Genomic DNA, 16,396 nt, shown 5'->3' with positions numbered 1-16,396 from the left:
TTCACCTTAACTTTAAGTATTTGTTTATTTATTTATGCCATTTCGACCCTGCCTTTCTCCACCCCAGAGGGGACTCAAGGCGGCTTTACAACATAAGCAGTTATTGGGTGCCATTAAAACAATATAAAATTACAATAAACATTTAAAAATATGATTATAAAATACATCAGAACATTTAAAGCATTAACCAATATCTTAACTGTTAAACCACTCTATTCATAATCGTAATCCGGGTGCTTTTTGAGTCCAAAACACCCACCTATGGCTGTCCCTGAGAAGGGAGAACATGGCATACAGACATAACTAGCATCATAAACAAACCCAACATCATCAGTCTGGGTTTGACAGCTGCCTGGATAACCAGGAGAGGAGCAACATATGCAAAATTAACACCCGGTACACCTGAAATGCAATGGACTCTCAGCAGTCAATAGAGTTCCTGGAGGGCAGGAGGAAAGAACAGATCGGCCAAAGGCGGTTCCTAGTGTCCAATCTATAATGAGAGACAAAAGTCAAGGGATTGGACCAAATGGCTACCTTACATATAGAGTCCAGGGGAATGCCCTTTAGAAAGGCAGTCAAAGTTGCCATGCCTCTAGTCGACTGGGCCCGGCCGGCCGGCAGGGGCCAGTGGTGGGCCAGTTCATAACACAGTTCAATGGTCGACACAATCCAGATGGACAAATGTTAGGACGAAACTGGCAGATCCAGCTTGTTCAGCGCATAGGCTACAAACAGCCTTGGAGTCCTACGGGACCGAGAAGTTCTGTCCCGGTAAACCAGGGCCCTCCGGACATCAAGGAGATGCAGTCTCCTCTCCGTCGGGATGGATGGAGTCTGGAAGAACGATGGAAGGACAATGTCCTCATTTACATGAAATGGAGAGACCACCTTTGGCAGAAAGGAAATGTCCATGTGGAGAATTGCTCTGTCCGAATGAAAAGGCAAATAAGGTTCGTCGACCCTCAACACCGCAAGCTCAGAAGGACGGCAGGCAAAGGTGATTGCCACTAAAAAGACAACCTTCCAGGATAGCAGCCGAAGGTCAATCGTCGCCAACGGCTTGAATGGTGGTGCCACCAGCCGGGAGAGGACCAGATCGAGGCTCCAACCAGGGGTTGGGGGAGGGACTGGAGGATGTAGATTGTTGTACCCTTTCAGGAACGTTTTCACCATGGCACTGTGGAACAGGGATGTCCCTCCGCACTGCTTGATGTGTCAGGAGATGGCCGCCAAGTAGGACTTCAGCGATGACAGGGACAGGTTGCGCTCAGCCAGGGAGAACAGAAACTCGAAGATTGTCGGTATTGATAGTGGGAAGGACTGGTTACCTCAATCCCGAAGAAATTTCTGGAACCGAGCAAAACAAGAAGCGTAGGCCTTGACCGTCGCCGGCTTGTGGGCTGACAAGATGGACCGCATGGCCGGTCATAGCACCGTCATAGCTGGATCCTCCATGCCATCAGGTGGTGTGGCAGGAGACCCTGTTCTCTCGTGAGGTCCTGCCGCAGAGGAAATGCCCGCTACCGACTCTTGGAAATCTGCAGGACTGTCTCGGCTACACCGGGGCCACCAAGATGCATTTTGCCCAGGACATCTGGATCCTCTCGACCACTCTGAGGATTAGAGGAAATGGAGGAAAGAGGTAGAGGAATTTCTCCGACCAGTCCAGAAGCAGCGCATCTACCATCGAAGAGACTTCCGTACTGACATCAGCATCGAGAGGACTTTGGAGCTGCGATCGCGAACTGGGTTGAAGTGGTCAAGAAACCATCACTGAATCAGAGCCTGGCCAGTGGGGTCACAATGACTGTAGACGCCATGTGGCCAAGGAGCACTTCAATGTGCTTGGCCGTAGATGTCCGGGCCTGTCTGCACCGTCGAACCTTGTGCTGAAGGGCTTGAAACCTGGCCTCGGGAAGGGAGAGTCTGAGTCCGTGAATTGAACATGGCACTGATGAATTTTATGGTGGTTGTTGGAGTCAAGTGAAACTTTTACGTATTTAATTGCAGGCCAAGGCCTAACATCGAAGAGACTTCTGTACTGACATCAGCATCGAGAGGATGCCTTCTGCCTCCCTTTCTCTGGAGTAGATGTCGCCGGGAAGAGCTCTTGTCTGGCAGAAGTCACATTCAGTGGAGGCTGTTGCTGAACCTGCACCAGGCTCGACTGACATCACTGGAGACCAGGAGCTCCTGAGGGGTGTGTTCTGTTTGCTGGTCATCCTGAGATGGGTGAAGACTGGGCCAGTTGGATCGGAGAGGATCTTGCCGACGAGGTGGCCGAAGAGAAAGTAGTAGCTTTCCTTGAGGAAGACAAGGAAGAAGATTGTGGCAGAGCCCTTCTCTTTGCCAGCGGTTGAGCTGAGGCCGCCGTGAGAGACTTCCCCAGGGTTGGTGGGACCAAAGGCGCCACTGTACTCACCTGGCAAGATTCCTCATGCGCCCTTTTGAATGCGATTCGCATTGCTGTAGAAGATGGCGGCACAGCTGCAGCCGACCTTGTGGATCACGTTGAGCGAGCAGACGCTATCGAGCTCGCAGTGGATGATTGCCGGGCCTGTACAGTTTCAGTCATTACTGTACATGGCTGTTTGGACTGCCTCATTTGCCTTAAGGATTTCGACACTGTCGACATCATCGAGCGAGATTTTGATGGCGGTTTCTTCTCCTTCGAGGTTGAGCGGGCTGAAGAAGTTGGGGCCGCCGAAGTCAATGCCGAGGACGGGCCCGCCGAAGATGGACCTGCCAAGGTCGACACCGAGGGTGGAGCTGTTGACACTGATGTCAAAGGGGCCAAGGTCTACTGATACAAGAGATACCTCAGCCAATGAGCCCGATTTTTACAGGATTGGGCCGTCAGTGCCTGGCAGTGATGGCAAGAAGCAGCAATATGGGCCTCTCCGAGGCAGAGAAGGCACTTTGAATGCTTGTCGGAATCGGGAATCTTACAAGAGCACTGAGTACAGTGTTTAAATCGAGTTGTTGACATAGCGAGGAAGTTCCGATGCAAGCCTTGCGGCGGAAAATCAGGAACTGAGGAGCATGCGTGCCTTTTATGCTGGGCGGGGCTACCATCAAAACATGAAAAGTTTAAACTGGGGAAGTTTTCCATTGGTGCCTGCGCAGGCGCAGTCACGCCACATGTGTGCATTCACAGAGACCATGAAGAAAAATGTACTGTTGTATCTCCTTCACAGTAGAGGAACAGGATCCAAACTGTGGACAACTTGTCACACCCAGAGCACTAAGTTCAACCAGACTCTATCATGAAACCATTAGTTATGGAGCAGCCTGCTTTTTGAAACTGAGGAATCCTAAAATATCTTTGTAGTGTATTGGATGAGGAGGAAGTAAAAAATCCCATTCACTATGTGAAAGCTCTTTGTGCCTACAGTAGACAGAAATTTGTGTATTTCTTTCCATGTTTCAATGTAGCTTCATAACAGTGATCCAAAAACACCATTTTGTAATCAATAGCTCAGAAAACAAAGGAAAGTTGGTTTAATTTTATATTAAAGGTGCCCCTTATTCTAAATACCATGTTATGTTAAATGCGTCTTTGTAATTCCAGTGCTGGTGTTGAAAAAGCAGTAATGGTGGAGTAATCTCAGCCTGAACCATTTACACAGACTGCAGTGGGATAGAATAATGATTTCTGCAAGCACTACAGTCCCAATCTGAAGTGGAGCTTTCACAATTGTCTTTTTAAAAAATCAAGGATATTGTCAAAGACATGTTTCACATATCATTTTAGCTCCAGGCCAAATTAAACTGTTCTTCCATTCTAAATGCTAAAGTACTGAAGAATGATGGTCCCTCTAAGTCATTGAAACTATGTTTGATCGCATACTGAAAAGTGACTTGTACAACTCTAGTTGCAATGTTGAGATTATAAATGCTTAAGTAATAAAAGTCCTACGTGTTCTCCTTAAACAGGATTAAATTATTTTTCCCAAATGTATTGTTTTTCCTGCATCCAAGTATAGTTTGAACGCACTGTACATGTTACATTCTGTTAGGAAAATCTTTTATAACTACAACTAGCTGTCCCCTGCCACGTGTTGCTGTGGCCCATTCTGGTGATGGGCCACAGCAACATAAAATAATGGTGATGGGCCACAGCAACATAAAATAAAGTAATGAGAAAGTGTTGGTTTCTAATATATGTAATTCCTTTATGTTTGTGAGTAAACAGTATTTCTTGTTGTTTCTTTGACAGTATTGATGTGGAGAGTGTCTGGTTTGCCTACTCTGGAATATGCAACATATCATAGTCCTTCTTTAAGGGTCTCTTTCAAATCTATGATACTATATCTGTGTGTGTGTGAGAATCATATCTATCTATCTATATTTATGACTGGATGGCTCTTTGATTGTAGGTAAACTATAAATCTCAGCAACGACAATTCCCAAATGACAAAATCAATTTTTTGAGTGGAGGACAATAATTGGACTGTTAGGTGTCTTGTGTCCAAATTTGGTGTCAATTCCCCCAGTGGTTTTTGAGTTCTGATGGTAGCATGAACTAACATTACATTTTTATTTATATAGACTAGCTGTCCCCTCCCACGCGTTGCTGTGGCCCAGTCTGTGTAGTTGGAAGGGACCTCTAAAACCCATCTAGTCCAATCCCTTTCATTCTGCCTTCATGCTGGAAAACCACAATTCAAACACCCCTGACAGATGGCCATCCAGCCTCAATGATAATAATAATAATAATAATAATAATAATAATAATAATAATAATAATAATAATAAGCAGCAGCAGCAGCAGCAGCAGCTGGAAAAGACCCCTTGGGCCATCTAATCCAACCCCCTTCATTCTGCCTTCATGCAGGGAAAACATAATAAAAGCACCCTTAACAGATGGCCATCCAGACTCAGTAATAATAATGATAATGATAATAATGATAATAATAATAATAAACTCCCTTCTACCTTTATGCTGGGAAAGCAAAAACAAAGCACTCCTGACAGATGGTCACCCAGCCTCAATAATAATAATAATAATAATAATAATAATAAGAAGAAGAAGAAGAAGAAGAAGAAGAAGAAGAAGAAACCCCTTTCTGCCTTCATGCAGGGAAAACACAATCAAAGGGAAGGGAAGGGAAGGGGGGAAAAGACCGCTGGAAGGGAAGGGGGGAAAAACCACGCTTGTTTGGCCTTCGGACGCCTCCCCCTCCCCTGCCGCCTTCTTTTCCTCCAAAGCTAACTTTGGTGAGTTTCCTGGAGCATTGAGGCGAATCAGAGAAGAGGGTAGAGAGAAGCGATGGAGGGCTTGGGAAGGAAGGGGAGAAAGTCCCGGGAAGAGACTTACGGCATGCAGGGAAATCACAATCAAAGCACCCCTTCCAGCTTTCCCTCTCCTCTTTGGGAAAAGCCTTCTACAATTGAAACCGGGAGGAGAAGAAAGAGAGGAGCAGAGTCACGTGGGTGGGTGGCACGAAGGAGGAGGCGGGAATGGAGACGTGTTTTTTCCCCTTGGTGGAGAGAAAAATCCGTCCCTAAAGAAGGTAGAGAGGGAGGTCCACAGGGTTCATCTGCACTGTGGAGTGAAGGCAGTTTGACCTACTGGAATGGCCGTGGCTCAAGGCAATGAAATAGGTACACGCCTTGGCAGAGGAAACTTCAAAAACTCTCACCATGGTCCAGCATGGATTAGACAGTGCAGAATAGATGCAGCCCGGGCTTGAGGGCGAAGGAACAACACACACAGTCTTGCGCATTTCTCGTAGGTGGGGTTTAACCCAGCTCTGGTCCAATTTGAGCCCTCCCTCTAGGTGTTTTGGACTTCAACTCCCACCATTCCCAACAGCCTCAGGCCCTTTTCTTTTCCCCCTCAGCCGCTAAAAGGGGCCTGAGGCTGTTAGGAATGGAGGGCGGCTGGCTGAGGAGGCCTGCGCGGGGAAAAGAGGTCTGAGAGCGCACGCGCTTGGCTCTCAGTGCTGTAATGGCCGCTATTCCTTTGTTTAGATTTTTGGGGTTAGTGCTGTTTCTTTGGGGGGTTTTTTGAGTGGAGGACATAAATTGGACTGTTAGGTGTCTTGTGTCCAAATTTGGTGTCAATTCCCCCAGTGGTTTTTGAGTTCTGATGGTAGCACAAATGAACATTATTTTTACTTATATAGATTTGTTCTGTCTCACATCAATCTATATATACTACCTTAATCATATTTATCTGCCTCTTCGTTATGGCATATGGCATTCAGTTGCTTTTAAAATGTCAACTGGTGTCTTAAATGTTCAACAAACCATTTTTCAATTAAATGTCATTTGAAAAATGCATATTTTGAGATGTAGGTATGAATAAAAAAATTAAAATGAATCCATCAAAACCGGACAAGCAGGTGCTCATGTTACATTCTCAGAGACTGCTGTTAACATGGCATCCAAGCCAGAGCAGATCAGAGCAAATGCTTCACAGCGGGTTGCTGAGTTGTGAACTTCTGAAAAGACAAATATTCTTGGATGATTCGTTACTGGAGCATGGTAGGGCTTTTTAGTGTTTGATAGCAATACAATCACTACCCTCAAACCTGTTCAACACTTATGATTCTACCTTATCCGCTTAGCCTCAAAGTATTTTTTAATTACTCTGTATTTTTTTTACTCTTTTAAAAAAGGTAGGTTTCTCATAATTCTTACTTTTAAATGGATGAGTAAACTTTACTTAAGACGCTGTTCAGGACAATTTCAAAGGTGGCAGAAAACATAGATGCACTGTAATTATTAGAATTACAAACACAGATTTAAAAGTCATTTAGAGGTTCAATAGTCATGATTTAATTAATATTAATTTCATGCATTTATGAGCACTAAGAGGACCCTAGGCTCCTTAAGGAGCATGATTTAGCTTAATACATGCAGACTAATCTCTATTTCAACATATGAATCGTATGATGTGGAAATAACTGTTTCTAATAAAGGGATTCATTACGTGAAATACATTTATGGCTATATGCAAAAACTTCTTTTGGACAGAGATATGCTGAATAATATATTCTAGTATATTACAAGCAAGGTACACTAAGATCTCATACTATTTTGTGGTACAGCCTCAAGAAAATGCAAGTTAATGAAATAGTGTTAAAACATATTTAAAGAATAATCATGCCCATACTCCCAATATTTATTCAGAAAAGCAATTCTTGCTTCTGGTATTGAAGTCACAAGTAAAATTTTTATACAGGAACATATACATGTATAGCAAACAGCCAGTATTAAGCAGCCCTATATCAATGACAATGGAAGCCTGTATTTGAGCAGGATGCAGAAATGGTATACGATAAAATCTCTCACCTCTTTCACTAGCATCGTCAACTAAAATGATTTCTTCCAGCATGTGCCTGGGTGACCGGTTTATGACACTATGAACAGTTCGTAAAAGAGTACTCCAAGCTTCATTATGGAAGACAATGACAACACTTGTTGTAGGAAGGTTATCTGGATACACCTTTGTCTTACACCTGAAAATATATAAAGGAAGCACAGCAGTACGTAACATATTCTATATAGACAGCTTGCTTACTTATTACTGATGTTCTTTGAGTGATCATCATGGGTCTTGGATCTGCACAGACTTTGTGACTTCCTGGCTAGCAAGGTATTTGGTAGTAGCTCCAGCCTCTCATCTTAACACATATGCTCCAACCATTTCCCCAGTTCCATATTGTCTTGTAAAGTGGTAGGAGTGGAAAACAGTACCAGATGTGCCAATGAGAGGATAAGGGCATGTTGTGTTGTATGTACACTTTAAAAAGCATATGTTATGGGAATGCAACCTATACTGTTCCTTTATGTTTTCCACACATCACACTCATGGGAAGAGCTTAACAAGGGAGAATGGGAGGATATGCATCAATTGAAAATGGAAGACAGGATGTCTCTCTCAAAAATTGCATCAGTTTACATCTTTACGCCCAGGTGATCATGCTGCAATAACATTGATGAGTGAGTTCAACTTGTGGTCTAGCAATTACAACAGGAATCGCAATAAAGATTGCAAAACTAGGTTTCTCCCAAGGCCAATTGCTAAGCATGAGATGGGACCAAGCCAAAGATCTCATTAAGCAATGGATCCTGGACATAGAGTGCCAATCGGACCTAGACCCGTCCCCAGCCTTTATTGTTAGTGAAGCCAGTAGATACCTCACCGCCCCCATGGCATACATTACAGACCTGGAGGTGTCCAAAGGGCTTTTACCCTAGCAAGATGCCATGTCCTTCCATCGGCTATATTGGAGGGGAGGTATCGGAAGACCCCCTTCAAGAAGAGATTATGACCACATGAGTCCAGACACACAGAAACAACTGAGCATGTACTCCTTCAATGCATGTTCTGCAGAGATCTTACAACTAATCTCACTAGTTTTTGTTTCTCCTTTTGTTTGTGTCCCACTTTTATCTGTGGTGGAGGCGGCCGGCCAGTGGGATCCCTTTGCCTTCCCGCTTTTCCCCCTTCCCCTGATGATGTAAAGAGTGAATGTTTGGATGCATGCAGAGGAACAGAAGAAACAGGCCTAAAGAAGATAAAAGGAAAACCAACATGGAGTTCTCGCAAGGCATGATATGGGATGGCCTTGGCAGTCGAAGCGAGGAAGCAGCAAGGCATAACTGAATGACAATGAACAATAAGGTTTGCGGTCAAGCAAGTAAGGAGTGTGCAGGTGTACCCCATAAGTCATGAGGCCTGGAATGTGAATATCTTGAACTTTGGAAAAGAACAAGGACTTGAAAGGAACAGAACAACCTGATTATTAAAAAGAAGAAAAATGGATTTTTGCCTATAAATGCAGGGGAGACCAAGAAGATGCACGCTTCCTGATCCATGGCAATGGAGCATCCGCACCTTCTCGTAAAAGACTGATCATCTTTGCCGGAGGAGGCCTGTGTGTGCGTGAGTATGCGTGAATGTGTGTGTGCATGAGAGCTTTCCCTTGATGTGATTCTGATATGATTCTGTGATGACTGTATTTCAATAAATGTTATATGAATAATGTCAAAACCAAATTTGGTCTCAAATTTGGTCTCCCTTACTGTTCCTTGAACATTCTGCACAAAAGAACAGGAACCTCTTTGGGTTCATAACAACGTCTCTGGAAAAAAGTGAACCAAATACTTTGCAGTATGGAAATGGGAAATGAGTATTGTATTGAGAGACACCCTTAAAAGTAATCTACTCCAGGGAAGAGTAATCAACACAGTAAAGCCTGTCCAGTTTATGGGATGTTGGTGGGATTGAGGTCAATGAACCTCACCCCACCCCCTGTGAGTCCTGGGGGTCTTTTATCTTTATGTATAGTTTGGTTTCTCTGTGTTCTGCTTTTCTCCCTTCCCCTTATGTCTTTGGGAACAAGCAATGTAAATGCTTTGAAATATTTACATGAAGAGTTGTTTACTACGACTTATGTTATAGTGTGTTGGGTAAGCGCTACCTTGATTAGAGTTCCTTTCAAAGGGCATCCATGGTGCGTCATCCTTACCCCCCCCCCCCCAACCCTTTTTCTTCTTTAGGGAAGTGGAGTGGGTGACTCTTTGTGGGGGAGGTGACTGGCCACCACCTCTCCAAAGGCCATCAGTTCCTTTGCCATTGTTTGGTGAGCTGTTAGGCTTTGAAAGGTCTGTGGGGGTGGCCAGCCAGTAGGACTCCTTTACCTTCCATGGGCTAGGAAAGGAGGCAGTAGCAGCAACTTCCAATTTCCACACTTGGAAGGATTTGAGATCAGAGAGAGTCGAATCCCCAGGCTTCCTGGTGGTATCTTCCTTATGCCCCCAACTCCTTTCTTTCTGTAAGGGGGTGAGTCGTTCTTTATGGGGCGGTGGGGGTGGCCAGCCAGTGTGACCTCTTTGCCCACTGTGTTCGGCTACTGGTTTTTGGTTGTTGATGAGTTTATGTTTTTATGATGTTTTATACTTTTTTTTCTTTTTCTACATGTGTCTAATTTATTGTAATACAATGTATTTTGGTGCTATATTTTAATTTTGTTTTACTTGGCCTGGTCCCCATGTAAGCCACCTCAAGTCCCTTTGGGGAGGTGGGGTGGAATATAGAAATGAAGTTACTATTGTATTATTATTCCAGGGGGTAGGAAAACAGGAAGTAGCAGCAAGTTCCAATTTCCATACTTGGAAGATTTGGGACCAGAGAGTCTCAGACTCCTGGGCGTTCTGGGGATGTCCTTTTTATGCCCCCAATACCTTTCCTTCTTTAAGGGGGTGAGTGGGTCTTTGTGGGGTGTTAGGGGAGGCCAGCCAGTGGGACCCCTTTGCCTTCCAGGAGCAAGGAAACCTGGCAATAACTGTGACACCCAATTCCCATACTTGGCAGGATTGGGAACCAAAGTGTCTCGGACCCCCTGACATCCTGAGAGTGTCCTCTGTCAGAGATATTAAAAATTAACTGGGTATTTTTATTACAAGTACTGAAAGAGTCAGTACGCTGAAACCTGTAAGAGTTAGTGGGCCAAAACTAGCGTTGCCCTGAGGAGAGTGAACAGGTCAAAGCCTGTTAGTGTTAGTTTGTCTCAGTGAGGGAACTCATCAGTCTGTTTGATAAGCTTTGGTGAAAGAAGCCCCAGGTTAAATGCCTCGTGTTTACTGCTGAATGTAAAGATACTATGTATTTGTTTATTTGTGTCATAGAAACCTTGTTATTGTAAATAGTTCAACTATATTATTTTACTACAAAGAAAAGCCTTCTATGGAAGAGGTAACATTGGTCTTTTTGTTTTTGTTCTTTTTATCACTTTGGGTTACTGGTGCTGGGTCATGCTGTTGCTGATATGTACATTTATGAGGAGGGTCTTTTGTTAATAAGCTCACTCACCCAACAAAGGTTATGGGCCCGGTATAACCCAGTATAGACCAATAGAGACCATATTGAGGCTAAAGAAATAGAAATATGGCAATGGCATTTCAAGCAAATGGATTGCCTTTTGAAAGATTGAATACCAGCAATTATGCCACATGGTAATTTAAAATGAAAAATCTTTTGTAAAGAGATACAATTTGTGGAAAGTAGTGGAGAATCTATGTTCGTGAACTTGGAAGAAAGGGGCATGTTTTACAATGAAGAAAACAAAGCTTATATTTTGATTTCTTCATTATCCAAAGATTTAGACAACTTTTGTTATGTTATGCAAAATGTGGATAATAAGGATTTATCCCTTGACTATGTGCCTTCAGGGCTTTTGGAGCAGGAAAGGAGGGTAAATTTTGAGTCATCCTGCAAAGAAGACAACTGAGTTGCTACTTCAAGAAAAGTTAGTGAAGCTGTGAGTATCCAGGATTACACAAGAGTGTTCAATATAAGAAAATACTTCGGGTGTGGAGCTATAAATCACCTAATTAAGGATTGCCCCAGAAAATAAAAAGAAGAAAAGAGAAACCACCAAGGCTTCGAAAGGTAACAAGAAAGAAATGGCTACCGCAATGCATTTACTGTGCTGATGGAAGTTGCCAGGAGTGAAAGAAAATGGCTTCTTGATTCAGCTTGTTGTGAACATATAGTAAATTCTATGGAGTTGCTGTTTGATAAAAGGAAGACCAGAACTGGTAATATTGTTCTGGCAAATGGAGCTCATGAAAAATGCAATTGGATTGGTAACGTGTATTTTCTGTTTCTGGAAAAATGTGAACAATGTTTCATGTGTACCAGAAGTAAAATTAAGCACAGCCAGATTAACTCAAGATGGGCACAAAATCGAGTTAAATGCACAAGGGTGTAAAGTATGTGCAAAGGGTGCAGTTCATGAAAAATTATGTTATGTTGGATATGTTATGTTGGATAAAGAAAGAAAATGTGTTAAATGTTACCAATACTGAAAATGTTCCAATGCGTTTTGCCCAAGATGGTGATGAGACAGCAGCCTCTCATGTCATCCTCGGAGGTAACAACTAATCTGAAGCAATCCTCCCACCCACCTCACTATCCCTCCTGCCTCAACTGGTTGCCTTTATTGGTCTCCTGGGTCCTTGTTGAAGGCTTTGGGGGCCTGATTAGACCTGATGTGGGGGGTGCTGTTTAAGGACAGAGGAGAGAAGAACAGGAGAAAAAGAAGGCAAGATTGAGCACCGCCACCATTCCACCACGGCTGGAGTGCTCCCAACACATTGCCCCAAATAAAACAGTGTAAGAGAGACTGATGAGATATAACATCTGGACTTGATTCTGTCTCCTACTGCTCAACAATTACTCTGACATCAACAGAAACCTGAGTTGCTCGTTCTTAAGTCATCCTCGGAAGTAAGAACTATTCCAAAGCAATCCTCCCCCCTCTCCCCCGATCCTTCCTGCCTCAACTGTTTGGGAGTGCTGTTTGAGGAAGGGGATAGAAGAATGGAGAAGAGGGAGGCAAGGTTGAGCACTGCCACCATTCCATCATGGCTGGAGTACTCCCAACACATTGCCCCAAATAAAAGAGACTGATGAGATATAATATCTGGACTTGATTCTGTCTCCTGTTGTTTAACAACTACACTGACATCGACAGAAACTGGGTTGCTCTCTCACCGTGACTGGATATTTTACCATCTAACTGGGAGGCGCCACCACCGCTCTGAGACACCCATCGTGGCCCAAGGGCCTGAGGTTGCGGGTGTTTTCGCCATTTGGGCCCTGTGCAAATGGTTTTTATTTATTTTATCTTATTTCATTTTTCTTTTGTCTCTGGTTTGCACTTTTTCTTCTAAGAGTAGTTTTGCTTTTCTTGTATTGTGTCTATTTTATTATTTAGCTGGTTGAGATAGGTTTTGAAAGAGAGCCTATCAGCTTTCTTTTAGGAACGAGGATGGGGGGAGGGGGTTCGGATAGGAAAAGGTGGGATTTAAGGTCATAGGAAGAGAAATGACATAGGATTTTGGGGAGGGAACAGCTCCCATGAGAGTTTCCTATGAGTTTAAGTTTGTGTGGTTATAGTGGTCCTTGAAATGTGTATGATGGTTTGTGTATATAATGTATTGTATTTTGAATGGGTTAATGGAGGGTTAATGGAAGACTTCTAGTGAAGTAGTCTTTAAGAGTTTCAGTTAAGTTAGGCAGACAAGGAATTTGGGCAGACAGTGGAAGAAGTTAATGACAGAGTAAGAGTGGTTACTATAGGAAGGTTTTCTGGAAGTCATAGGAATATGAACTTAATGGAAACTCATAGGAAAAGTGAACTTTCTTAACTATGTGACCTCATGGGGAAGTTGTTCAATCTCGTTCCACAACAACTCGAGACACTGAATGAGAAAATAGACCATTTCTTTAATGGGATTTCCCTCATTATGAAAAATCCTATTCAATATGACCCCCCAAAAGATGAGGCCCTAGTGCCTACCAACCTTTTTGAGGACTCCTGGTCAGTGGCTTCGGACGGCCTGGGGAGGGGAAGGCTAGAGGAACAAAAGGCTGAAGACAAGATAGGAATTGAGATTTTTGAGGGTGAGGGAGAGCTTTCTTTTTATCAAAGGGGACAGAGGAGGTCTGGACTGGAGAAGACAGCCTCAGAACTACAGAGGCCAATCAATAATGTAACATGAGTCTGTCGTTGAATCTTTGGACACTTCACATCATTCTCAACATCTTCTGTGAACGAACAATTTAGTGGTGGAAGTTTCAAACTCTTTGTTAACAGAGGCAGATGGACTTCGAGGAGACCAGTCCAGATTTCCCTGGCTCAAATTTTGTCCAAAAGCCAGATGGAAGTCAAGATTAAGTTCATTGATTGGCTTCATAGAGACTATCAATCACAAGACTGCTCCACATGCCTTCTTATTACCCCTGAAGACAGTTTGTTAGCTGAGGAGCTGCTTACACTTCGGCCCTGGTTAAAAGGTTGGGGCATCACCATCAGAAGGGTATTTGTGGATCCCTTGATCCACCCTCTAATTGTCAGACTGAAATTACACCCTCAAGACCCAATAGGCTGTTACAGTAAGTTGTAGCAGGACCAAGTGTGTGTGTGTTGAAGAAAAATCTTATGATGCTAATTATTATGTGCAGCCGGTAACGTAGGTCAACCAGCAATCTTGGACCACACTCGATAGGGAATAACTGTATGGGTTTTTAGAATACAGTTCTGGAGAGCTTTTTCTCGGAGGAGATCTATGCTCAAAGGCTCTGCTCTGAGGAGCAGATTGGAGAGAAGCTGTTATGCTGCTCTAAAGGAGGCTATGGTGGAATAGCTGTTTGCTCAAGGTTTATGTTTTGCTTTCTCGTTTGACTTAAGATGAAGATGCCTTACTTTGTGGTACTTACAAAGACTGTAAGCTTCTTGCACTGTTTGTTTTTTGTATGCAACATTGCAAGTTTGTTTCATCTCTGTTATTAAAAGTAAACATTTTTCTGTTCATTTCTACTCTTGTCTGTGTGTCTTGTGCATGGGACATGGCTAAGATCTGCTTGCTGCGCAACAGGTTATGGGCCAAGTTTAACCCAGACTAGCCCAGTTTAGCCCAGCCTAGTCCTTATTTTTGCAAAGAGCACAATTAAGGAATTTATTTTTGACATTAATTTTTTGTTGTGGGACTGAACTCTGGAAGATGGATCCAGGAGTGAATTTGGCACCTGAAAGACCATTTACAAACAATGCAAAGCTTCAAACTCACTGCTTAATCTGCAGTATGTATCTTCAGGCTGCTTGCAGACTGGGAGCATCAGAGAGATCGGTGTTTGGAGGCTACATGCACAGCTGGGTGTGTTCAACACAAACAGCCAGCTGGGAATGTGGCAGAGTGAGAGAGAGAGAGTTTGTGTTGTGAGGAGATGTCTTGTTCGCAATTCTCCAAAGCACTTGAAAAAAGACTGCCCAAGGCTGCAGAAGAGGAAGCAGCAATCTCCGAGGGGGGGAGGGGGGTTACTCACATGTAAGAGTTATGCAAACAAACACAAGCCCAGAACAGAAGGGCATTTTTATGTTGACTCAGGGTGTTCAGGGTGTTTCAAAAATTTAATAAGTTGGATGGCTTAAATGTAACACTTGCTGATGGGCAACATTACTCTGTTCAAGGGAAAGGAGAGGTTTCTTTAATAATTTGAGTAAAACCTTAGAAAATGTATTTTTTTGTTCCACAGGTTGATTATAATCTTCTATCAGTGAGTAAACTTGATAGTGAGGGGTTTTATATTATTTTTTCAGGAGGCAAGGTTAAAATCCTGAAAGGGACCAAACTGTATGAAACATGGAAAATACAGGGTGGTATTTATATGTTAGAGCTAAGAGATGTAAACAGTTTTAACATAAGTAAGAATACTCCATTGCATCATAGGTGCATCCATGAACTGCACAGAGTTTTGGGTCATCCAAGTTTTAAAGTTCTGTACAAAATGCAGGAGTGCAGTAAGGGTCTAAAATTAAATGACTGTAAGCATTTTTGGATTGCACTGTATGCAAAATGACAAAAGCCCGATCTGCGCCAATAAGCAAGAAGAGCTTAAGAAATTCAGAAAAGCCTTTTCAGCTGGTGCATGCTGACTTAATTGGGCCTTTTCACCCCAGTAAAGGAGGGCCAGTTTATTGTTTATGTATTTTAGATAACTACTCTGGTTTTGCGTGGAGTTTTTTTTGTTGAAACACAAAAGTGAAGTGTTTGAAACTTTTAAAAACTGGGTGGCTTATGTAAAGAGACAGTTTGCGGTTGATGTGAAAGCCTTGCAAACAGATAGAGGGGGCGAATTCACATCACACAATTTGGAAAACTCCCTAAAGAAGGAGAGGATTAAGCACAGGCTAACATGTGCATACCAAAGTGCCGAAAATGGGAAGTTTGAAATGTTTACCAGAAAGATACAAACTGTAAAGGATTCTTTTTTGGCAGACTCAGGATTACCCAGTAACTTATGGGGAGAGGCAATGATGACTGACAATTATTTAATTAACAGAATATGGTCTGCACCTATTCAAAATACTCCGTATTTTCTTTTGTATAGCAAGAAACCTCCATTGGGACACCTGAGAGCTTTTGGGACTCAAGAATGGGTTTTTGTGCCCAAAGCAATTAGGAGGAAAGGCCAAGAGAAATCCAGGAAGTTAATCATGGTGGAGCTAAGGCAGGGAAATTTCTGGATAAGGGCGAGTCTATAGTAATTTCCAGGTCTGCTAACTTTGCATGTCCTCAGAGTTGGGATAGAATCCATGCTAACCATGAGGTATTTCTTCCTATCTCCAGTGAGGAAACCCATGAGGAGACACAAGCCTTAGAGCAGGAAAGTGCTGCTGCAGCAACTCCTGCTTCTCCTCAACTCACAAGTAGACCCGTGACTAAAAGATTTAAAAGATCTAGGTCATCAGATGAGGATGAAGTAAAGGAAGAACAGGGAGATCCTGGGGAAGGAACTAGCCAAAGTACAGGCCTTAGAAATACAACCAGAATAAGGAAGGCACCTGACAGATTTAAAATCCAACATGTT

At 43.1% G+C, this 16,396-nt stretch overlaps 1 protein-coding gene across 2 annotated transcripts in view; it reads right to left on the bottom strand.

Annotated features, from left to right (window-relative positions):
- Window positions 1-16,396, bottom strand: part of GALNT1 (polypeptide N-acetylgalactosaminyltransferase 1) — a 116,773-nt gene that overhangs the window by 42,098 nt on the left and 58,279 nt on the right. For both annotated transcript variants that reach the window (XM_060781426.2, XM_060781425.2), the window contains one exon: window positions 7,306-7,472. In XM_060781426.2, the coding sequence (XP_060637409.1) occupies window positions 7,306-7,472 (167 nt within the window). The remainder of the gene's footprint in view (window positions 1-7,305; window positions 7,473-16,396) is intronic.

The sequence above is a fragment of the Anolis sagrei genome, chromosome 6 (assembly GCF_037176765.1).
Source record: "Anolis sagrei isolate rAnoSag1 chromosome 6, rAnoSag1.mat, whole genome shotgun sequence".
Classification (NCBI taxonomy): Eukaryota; Metazoa; Chordata; class Lepidosauria; order Squamata; family Dactyloidae; genus Anolis; species Anolis sagrei.
The sequence above is the reverse complement of the archived record's forward strand: the minus strand, read 5'-3'. Positions and strand labels throughout refer to the sequence as shown.